The sequence below is a fragment of the Saccoglossus kowalevskii genome, chromosome 21, assembly GCF_978046115.1.
Source record: "Saccoglossus kowalevskii chromosome 21, keSacKowa6.1, whole genome shotgun sequence".
In the NCBI taxonomy this organism is placed as follows: domain Eukaryota; kingdom Metazoa; phylum Hemichordata; class Enteropneusta; family Harrimaniidae; genus Saccoglossus; species Saccoglossus kowalevskii.
This window is the reverse complement of record NC_140661.1, coordinates 19,426,068-19,436,770: the sequence shown is the minus strand read 5'-3', so window position 1 is coordinate 19,436,770 and position 10,703 is coordinate 19,426,068. Positions and strand designations below refer to the sequence as shown.

The 10,703-nt window shown below is 37.5% G+C and overlaps 1 protein-coding gene across 1 annotated transcript; it reads right to left on the bottom strand.

Moving 5' to 3' along the window:
• Positions 1-1,079: 1,079 nt before the first annotated feature.
• Positions 1,080-8,535, bottom strand: LOC146729693 (uncharacterized). The gene is made up of 3 exons (XM_085494798.1): positions 8,271-8,535; positions 2,866-3,024; positions 1,080-1,812 (listed from the first exon to the last, which is right to left on the bottom strand). The coding sequence occupies exons 2-3, from the start codon at positions 3,012-3,014 to the stop codon at positions 1,314-1,316; spliced, it is 648 nt and encodes a 215-aa protein (XP_085350924.1). The 5' UTR covers positions 3,015-3,024; positions 8,271-8,535; the 3' UTR covers positions 1,080-1,313.
• Between the last annotated feature and the right edge of the window lie 2,168 nt (positions 8,536-10,703).

Here is a 10,703-nt window from a genome sequence, read left to right as displayed (position 1 = left end):
AAGCTATATGAAATACCAGTGACCCGCCAGCAAGACCGAAAAAACACTTTCTGGCAATACGCTCCTTACTGATAGAGGGCGCGATCTCACGTTGACTTATCTGGGATCTCTTTCGCAATCGCCATGCAGTTGCAAATTGAAATTTTCCTGAAAACTGGTAGATCAAAACTGAATTTCTTAATTAGTTGAAATTACTTTTTCTGGAAACTTACCGTTTATTTTTTATGTTTTGTTCACCAAATCAAATGGTAAATAATTAGCTTACTACTTACTAGTAATGGCAACCCGACTTGTATTTTGTCAACATTTGAATGCAGTAACTTGAGACTTTCATGTTCACAAGTAATATATTTTACAAGTGTTTCATACGTCTTCATGGAATCGAACCCAACGCGGCCAGACGACCACCGCCGTTTAAAAGAGCGGGAGGATGGGTACTTCCTAATATCGGCAACTGACAAACAATAACGCATGGATACATATATATCAGTTAAAATTCTGATCACCTATTGTGTTTACACTGGGCCAGTCATGAACGCCATGTTGATAGAGCGTTTACAGCCACACCCGTGCATGTTTACCGTGACCACAAAACTGATCGCTGTATAATCCACCGTATTGGGGATTACTTTTAACGGCGTTTGAACAGATGATACACAAAATATAAGCGAGTATCAGACACGGCGTCGCTCTGCAAAGCCTGTACAATTTATAACTACAAATGTAAACAACCGGGGCCTAATATGTACACTGGATCATTCACAGACACGCTAGGGACTCTGGTTCAATTATTATAGTATTTCTTTAAAGCGGGCGAGTCGTCACCTGCGCATGCCTCAGTTGGTCATAGCGTGTCATTGTTTACAAACAAGCGTCTACACATGAGCCTTTGTGTTTTTTTGCGTGTGTTGTTATCATCGTTTGGGACTCAATTCTCGCGCGTGCGCAGGTGACGACCCTCCCGCTTTAAGAGGCCTGTACCAAAAGAGCGCACTTACTTACACACACACACACAGACACAGACACACACAGACACACACACACACACACAATATCAGAGCGCTTTGTTTCACAGAGACTGCGTTGAGTTCAATTTATTTGTATGCTACATCTATGTACAAATTATGAAACCAGAATGCCATGATTTTAGTAGTAAAATTATCCCGAGCCAGTTATTAACGTGACCTGAATTTGATAAACCAAATACAATCACTAGCCCGGTGTCTGTAAATCTCGACTTCCACGCCGTCACAAGGCCGCAGACGGTGACGAAAAATACTCCACGTTCGAGAATATGTTATCCGTCTGATCCATCATGACGATTGTCCTGAATAAGGCGGTGGGTTATGATTATCAATTGTGTTTCCTGACAGAGGCGGAGCCGAGGGGACTGGGGCTCCAGAGTACCAATTTCCTTGTTCTGCCGACAGCAGAGGAGTCCTTGGATGAGACGTCTGTGCAACTGAAATATAATTTTGAATCCCTAAAGGTGAAGTTATTTGTTCATACTTTGGTGGCGGCATTCCGACGTCACAATAATTTGGCGGGCTGGTGGCGCTTCCCGTCAATGTCTGCTGTTCCTGGGAATCGTAAGCGCGTATGACTCCGAGGCTGGTTCTATTGTTTTCTTCAGTTGCTATGGGAACGGTGGTCATTTCGGCGTCCTCCTGTCTGATGATGTAATCAGAGGCATAATCGTGATCGTATTCGTCCGTGTCTTTGCAAGACTGGAGACAGAAGCACGTCATTGCGACGAGAAAAACTATTCCAAATGCTATCACCAGCATGTTAGCAAAATGATCGAACCAAGCCCTGCAACAAATATCATACATATATGAAGACGTTACTGTGACCAGACATGCGTCGGATTACTTTTCAAAGTCAAGTTAATATCAAACTCAATACCGAATGCGAAACCGAAACAATTGCCAACATTCGGATGCACTGGAGATGTGTATAATATATTATTCGTATTTCACAGGAATATACCTTATTGAATAATCTAATGCAATCTGATTTGAAAGATGCATTCGTGTTTTTTGTCCATGTTTTTTTTCTTTTTAATTCGGGTAATATTGAGCTAAAATTACCTAATTACAAAATTAGTACCAAATGAAAACACACGACTCGCATGATATACTAACATCGCATTGGCGGCTGGAAAGTTAAAGGGCGGTAATTGTCGTGCCACGCATGTGCAAGATATATGGGTCTCATATAAACAAAAATGGCGACTTTGACTGTTGGGCAGATCAACAAGTCCAAACTGAGACGTTACCAAGCTTTAATTAGGTATTTTTTAGGTGACTGGAAGGTATTGAAAGAGTCGCCGGCGGTAATTAGTGCAAGTCGCGCTCAGGTCATACCTCATACTTGCGATTCTAATTAGAAGAGCGCATTGGATTGTGGGAAATCAATGTTTATCAACACAAATGTCGCACATGCGCAGCGCGGCGACCACCGCCCTTTAATTGTTTTCGACCAGCTGTTTCATATTATTATCATAATTATATGTCACTTCACATGACGTATCGAAATGTGTTTACAACTCAGTGCATATATAAAATTGAGCATAGAACACATTATCTAAATGATAAACCGTGAATTTAAAACCAACTGAATATGCCTGAAATGCTAAATGAGTAAAATTTAAACCCAGTGAAAATTAGACATTTTACAGTATACAACTCGTGGCCAGCTGAGGTGGGAATCATAACAAAGAATCTGGGTCAAAGGTCAACCAGGATTCAAACAGCCAATTATACATGTACGTTAAAATTACTATAGCGTCGAGTAGGAGACAGAGGTACTAGGCTATTTCCCGAATGGTGTGAACTTGACGCGGGGTATTTGAAGTTTACTTACCCTTCATCGTCAAACATGGCGCTGCTGTGGTAGTTATCCCAGGGGAAACAGCATCCCTTCATATCCCAGCAACATTCCGTCTGTTCAGGGTCGTCGCCATAACTTGGACAATAATATTCCACGTGGTCGTCTCCACAGTAATTCACCATTCTGATTGGCCTAGGGAGATCATGAATAAACAATGAGATGCACGTTTTCAAATTTGTTAGGTCACAAGTGCACTGTTGGTACGGTTGGTGGCCGTCCCGACGCATCCGGGTCGATGTGGGTTCCATGCGATGTTTACTAAATGCGATGTTTTATAAATGGATATCGAATAGTGTGCACTATTATCAAGCAATTAACGTGGTCGCAATAAATAATATCGCGTTCCATGTGGACGTACTACAGAAAAACCTTTAGTACCCCTAATCCTAGCGCTAACCCTTACCCAGCCCCTAGTATAGGATTGTAGGATAACTATATGTATCTTTAGTAGGAGTGACATATACAGTTAGATTGAGTAGCGCTGGAAGATAGTAGTAGGGTTGGGGTGGATGCAAAAAAAAACTCTTTCCAAACTAACAAGAAAAAATTCACAGTTTCATAAAGGGAAATTAAAGATTCATTCTAGAACAAAGAAATGGTGTACAATAAATACAGTCAAATCAGCGAGATTTATATTACCCACAAAAATGTAACCAAATAGTGTGTGATTTTTCGAAAAAAAGAGAAACACATTGCTTCACGTGTGGCGCCTCCAGATATTAATGATCCGAATCATGATGATATAATCCTAAAGGGATGATATGGTAATCACGTAGTTTTTCATAATTATCATATCTGTCACACACATTACCATATTTGTCTTGCGTACTACCATGCATAAGTTTAAGGAATACAGTTTTCCAAGGACAATGCTACATCCGAGTCTAATTCAGTTTTGTAGGGAGCTTGTGAGAGTTTGTTTGAAATATACGAACAAATTACAATTTCATTCAATTTCCATATTCACTATGCTTACACCACTGTCACGCCTGTCACTATGGAAACAGGAAGATAGGAAGTTTCGTGTAATTTGTTTCATGCGAAAAATTCAATTACGGCCTTCGTTGATAATTCATTGCAAATCAACAGTCTATCCATGTGATATCACTGTAAGTACATCACCACGACAGTTAAAAGTCAAAAACAGATTAGGATGCAGAACAAAAAAATGAAAAAGTAAATACCACGGCGGAAAAGGGTGGTTTATTACCTGATGCAAACAGAGAATAAACAATTTGCGGCGAATGATTCATAAACTGGTGATTTTTTGCCATCAAGGTGACGTCACATTACCATACGGGTACAGTCTATTTTCAATCTATTCTCACCGTTCTGTATTCAGTGACCCACAGACGGTAGTGCTGTTTTCACAGATGACAAAACGTGTTATAACTTCCGTACACGGCAAATGAATGTTCGTTATGATGAGTAAAACCGCGTGTAAATAATGAACGCCCTCTGTGTGGTGGCACCTGTATTTACAGTGAGGGGAGCAATAGTCGACTTATTTAAGAACATATGTTAATAGCAAACTTATTTACTCCACTGGCTAACACGACAGCTTCGTATGTTAAATATTGGTTTCCAAAATAGCTTAATTATTAAATACTTATGGTACAAAGGCTCATGGGTAGACGTTTGTTTGTAAACTGTGACACGCTATGGCTATCTGACGCATGCGCAGGTGACGACCCCCACCATTTAACTTGAATCGGAAGGGATATTTACAACAATAATCACAATATAGGAAACGCGAATTAAAATATTCATAAACGTTTCCGCACAAAAAGTCTACAGACTACGGGAGTTGTAGCTATATGGAATAAAACTGTTTTTGTAAAGTGATATCGCCCGCTAACGTCCTGTCGCGTCGGCAAACCGGTTGCTCTAACAACTCACGCACACGCATACGCATGACAATTGTCTTTGATTGAAATAACCACACATTTCATCGACGTATTACGCAAGCAATTCGACCTGATACACGGGCAATGTATACGTCACTCTATTTGTTTGGTTTGCAAAGAACCAACAGATTTCCGCCGGACTCGTGCATGTGTCATACTAGTAACATAACTCACAATACCACGCATGCGAATACGCCCGATACTCGCAATATATCAAAGAAGTGCACCACTTCTTTGCTCGCAAATCTAATTAAACGTTCTAAAATAAATCCTAATCTATGGGCGGTTTATTTTGAATTTTCACGAAAATTATATTGGTTTTATGATTATAATTACTTTTTTGACTCAAAGTGCCGGATTTTTCGTGAGTGATCACAGAAATACTTAAGGGATTGGTCAGTTACTTGGGCCTAGGGGGGTCGGCAGATTCCATTTTGCCAGCTGTAAATCTCAGTTGACCCACCCCCTATCAAATAAAAAAAAGTGGGTGACCCCCCCCCACATTATATTTTAAAACTTAAAACATGCTGACCCCCCTAAAAAACAAAGAAACATTAACAGTTTTGGCTCTGACATGATTACAAAATGTATTATATGTGCAATGAAAATATCATGGTTTGCTATAATTTTGACATAATTTTTAGCGTTTGCATTTAATGGACCTTATAAGGGGAGGGGAAGCATAAAGCCAAAAAATGATCCGACTACAGAAAAGGCTGCAGGAAGGAGGGAAATCTATGCTGCTAAAGATAGTAAATAAAAACAAAGCTGTGGAGTACTCACTCAATAAACGCCCTATAAGATAGGAAAAGAAGATTTGAACTAGGTGGTTTGAACTCTTTGAAAACTAATTTGGATTTAAAATATCTTTCATATCTTATATACCAGGAAAGCTTTACACCCGAAGCACAGTCTGTGCTTATGAAAACAAAGGAAACTTTGATTTTTGCTTAAATTTGTGTTGGAATTTGGTATTTTACAGAGCAAAATATGCATATTTAAAAGTTAAAAAAACAAAAAAACTATTTATTTATTTTTTCATCATTTATTTTAATTTATATATCAGCATTTTCAAAAAATTAACTTTTTTGATTTGCTGAACAAAAACTGTCACTGCTCTTTGTACTAATTGCTGTGTTGTCTTTCCGTCTCCTGTTATTATTGGATAAATCCAGTAAATATCTTATACAATGGTGACTTCAGACTTTAAATAAAATAATCTGATATCAGCAGCACATGGACTTGGGATGTGTTTAAAACTGTATAATTGGGGTTCTAGCCACATTGCATAATCTGTTAGTTATTTGGCAACTTTAACCCCAAAATATTTAGCCTACAACATTTTTTGCATCAACAAATTTATAGGTAATAGTTATTAAGAACACATTTGTACGATTAACTTTTTTATCGTTTGTTCTGAAATAAAATTGTTAAAAATATATGCATGAGCGCGTGTGTGAATTCTGGAAAACATGATATCAAAAACAGGGTGACCCCCCCTATTCGCACAATCAAAAACAGGGTAACCCCCCTACTGATCCACCGACCCCCCCTAGGCCGAAGTAACTAACCAATCCCTAAATTCCCTTCTTGCAAATCTAATAAAACGTTCTAAAATATATTCTGGTCTATGAGCGGGTTATTGTATATGTGTAGCTGACCATAGAGTGGAACTCGCAATCTATCTGATGCTGGCCCGGGCGGCGGACTCGCTAATCATCAGAAGTCACGTGACATAGGTGAAAACGTACTATAGTAGTATGACCGGAAGCCATCGATTAACTATAAAACCATTCAGTATTTTCACTGACGTTTAAAGCGTGGTGGTCGGCGCGTAGCGCGTGTTCGAATTTCATGTAAATAAACAATGTATTTTACACGCGTTGTATACGTCGCTATGAGTCCCATATCGAACAGGACGCGGCGCGACGACCACTGCCCTTTAATTTCACTAAGTTTTGAGCAGGTATACCGCCACTGTACACTAAAATCTCACAGTAAAGCAGGTAGCTTGAACAGGTAATGCGGTTTTACCAACATGATGATAGGTAAAATAAAAATGAAAAATATAGAACATTAATTCGAATTTGTTGTCAAAGCTGTACTATGCGGGACGGGCGATACCTTATTAGCTGGCCATATCTTCAATCAAACCACGCGCCCCAATTCTTGGATATTGGACAACAGAATCAAATTTAGACGAAATTCAATGATACATACTGAATAATACCTATATTTATATAACAAACTGCTGGCCTGTGCTTATTTTAGTTTTATTGCCGTATGGCGTGACAGTACACACTCTGAGATGATCTAAAAAAGAAACTTTCAACCGATGACGTCATTTGCGTTCAGTCGATTTTTAATAAGCACTTAAGTATTTCTGTTACTGAAAAAAATGCCCGTCGAATAAGAACCGGCATCGAATTTGGGAAATGGTATTCGTTGTTGGGAACGTTGCATATAAGCACATTTCATGTCGCATATGGTTGTCTAATTATACGGTTTTATATACATTATGTATTTATTTTGTGTTCATATACATGTAAGCACTTGCATGCGAATTGCTTTTTAACAACGATTGCGATACGCAAATACTGTTAAATTCAGAACAATTAACCGTCGAGTTTTTATGGTGTAGCAAATGAAATAAAATAAATATAATAGAAAATAAATAAAATAATATATTCCAGGAACGCCCGTTTCAATTAAATTACAAAAAGCAACACAAAATAATTTGTAACTGCGAATGTGTGCGTTTGTTTTTTGAATAACAACAAACGCAGACTAGGGCTCTGTAGAGTCCTGCCAGTGATGAATAAATAAATAAATAAATAAAATAACATGTTTTGGAAGAGTATAGTTCGTTATAATCAAATCGCAAAATATGGCATTTTATATCTACAATCTACAACACCTTTTTGCATCAAAACAGTCACAGCGGACATAAATAAAAACCACGACTAATGATCAATGCATTTCGGCCATGTGACAGCTTGCCAACAAGTGACGTCAGCTTGAGGAGGCAGTGTAGAGGATAAAGTGGCCAAACACTTGTTATTCTGATTTATGACCGGAAGTTGAGGGTTCTGTTATTGATTTACGAGAAACGCCATATTGGTTCCATCAGCCTGAGAGTATTTTGACAAATAGTTTTCATTTTATAGAAAAACATACAATTTAAAAAAAAATCCAGTTCCTAATATTATGTCAACAAGCCGTGTCGTTGAAAAACCTAGAAATTGGGTAATGGACCGGAATAAACGATGACGTCACATTTAGGTCATGTTAACAAACAACTGTTTTTTTCTGATAAAATGGCCTGATTTACTAGTAGTTTACATCCCTGGTTAACACCGGATTAATACTCTATTTACTACTTTCACTAGTTAGTCAGACAGAGGTTAAAAATGATGCATAATTAACGTGACACATTGCGTTAATCCGACGAGCGTTTAATTTGCCACTTACCTTATTAATCGGCTTCCTATGAAACCAGCGCGCTATCCAACGCCGACAGCAAATGTACTGTCTCCGAATTGGCCGGCTGTTTTATTTTTTAATTGGACGTTCCTGGTAGCGATAGCTATTTAATCATGTATCGTCGAAATCCGTCGCCATTTTGAAACTGGTATAATAAATGGTAAGGTCGGCACACAGATGTTCATCTATTCTGTGATGTATACCAGCACCAAACTCCGTGTAATGAATAGCATATCACTCCGCGTTTGTGCGTCAACTTAGGGGGTACGCATCAACAGGTGGAATAATAAAACTCCCTAACGGACTTGGAGCTAGAATACTTTCGATGGATACATTCATCGACAGAGGTCTTGGTCAAATCCAAGTTACTGTGAGACGTAATTATGAACTTAGGATACTGTTTCCTAAGCTGACACCCAAACTATCCTCGCTTAGATCACATGCGTTATTTGCTTTTAACTGAAGGCCCGGTGCACGTGAATAACTGGCGTTTAGGCGAAAATTTAATACATAAGTGGGCCCTTTTAGTGGGGCACATTGATACCTGCAATATTTTGATGGAATTGAAGCGGCGAAGTGATTACATGGGGCAACTAGATGTTTTAATTTTTTTTCTCATTTTCAATGATTTGAAGTCTTAGCATTTTAGTTTAAAATAACGATCGCATCCGTTTACGCGTAAACTAAAATATTTGTATATGTAACTTTTCATATTTATTTTCAGTATGCTTTATTTTTATTCACATTTCACTAATTAAAAATGTTTACCGTACTGAAATAATCACAATTATAATAAATTTGTGCATTTTCACCAAAAAATAGCAAATCACAATAATTTTGCACATTGTCGTATAACTGACGGGGAAATAATTGCATCACTCCATAATGCTAGTATGAGTTGCATTCTTAGTATATAAAGCAAGAACATATATAAAAATATGTAGTCATTTTTTTAAAAAATATTATTTTAATAAAATCCCCATTTTTGTAACAACCTTCATTATTGAAAAAATATAGTCATCTATGATATAAATGATGTCAATATTGAACATTATTTAAAAGCCCATTTTTTCAAGTTAAATTTTAATTCTCAACATTTGTTGCTATATTTAAAAACATTAAAGTCTATATTTGTTATACTGTTATCATGATAGGAACTATATTTGTGTGTAGGGCAAGATTTTATTTTGACGAGACACTGATTTGCATGACCTGCAGGTATATCTACGAAGATTCCGATCCTTTGTCAGTGTCAAAGTTCAAAGCGCGTAAGTACCGGAAATATGACATTACCATAATACAGTTTTAGTGAATGTTTATCAACTTCCGGTATCAAAATACCTATCTTACGAACATAAAACACGTTTTATCGCAGTAAATACAAATTACGTTAACAAAATAATTCGAACTAGAATATTGGAACACCAATGTCAACATATTGCAAATATTATAACAATAATAATAAATATTCCCGGGTGATATTCCAGGCGTGCCATACTAGTATTTGGCACATGGTGCCGGGTAGGCCTTTACGTGGCACATGGGAGTGCTACAATTCGTCATTATTACTAATATTGAATACACACAACCTATACGATATTGATGAACTGAAAATTTAACCAAAGAGGTAAAATTCACGCTAAAATTCTATTCAATCAAACATAGGTTCAAGTACATAAGTTGAGATTATTGTTAATCAAAATTATCGTCTATTTCAGTTTATAATTTTATTAAAAAACGGCATACCTGAACAATCCACAGAAGCATCACGTTCGTCAGGCAATGTGCGTTTGAAGTTTATGTAGTCAACACATGTAAACTAACAATATGTTTCCACACGCGTTGTATACGTCGTGTGGGTCCCATATCAAACACGACGCGATGCGACGGCTGTCCCAAACATAAACCAGTACATACCATGCATGTTATTTTTACCCACCATGGAAAATGCTGTTTGTTGATCCAGTCGTGCTTCAGAGATTATCTGCCTATTTATATGACGTTTTGAAACAAGATAGTTTGACCAAGTCAAACTACATGTAATTGAAAGTTAAAATAATAACATACATGTTATGAGGCGAGAATACCGCCAAAATTAGCTTGGTGTCATTATTTGAACATTGTTTAGTTGTTTGGTCTTTATTTGGAAACTTGTTTGGTTATTATTTGGTCATTAATCGGTTATTTGGTCTTTATTTAAACATTATTTTGCGCTTATTCCATTATTACTGCAGCATCGTATTGCTATTGTTTCATTATTTCAACTTTATTTCTTAGTTATTTCATTATTGTGTAATTGTTTCATCAACATCCAGGGGACTGACTGAGGTCGTCAGACCCAGTCGCGACAAATTATCAAAGGACACAAAACTTGTTGTTGACACGACGCGCCCGTAGCGAAATTCCCTGTAGTCTAAGCTG

Coding starts and splice junctions, on each gene's coding strand:
- LOC146729693 (XM_085494798.1), bottom strand. CDS start 3,014: ATGGTGAATTACTGTGGAGACGACCACGTGGAATATTATTGTCCAAGT. Junction 1,813..2,865: donor GCCATGTTTGACGATGAAGG/GTAAGTAAACTT, acceptor TATTTGTTGCAG/GGCTTGGTTCGATCATTTTG.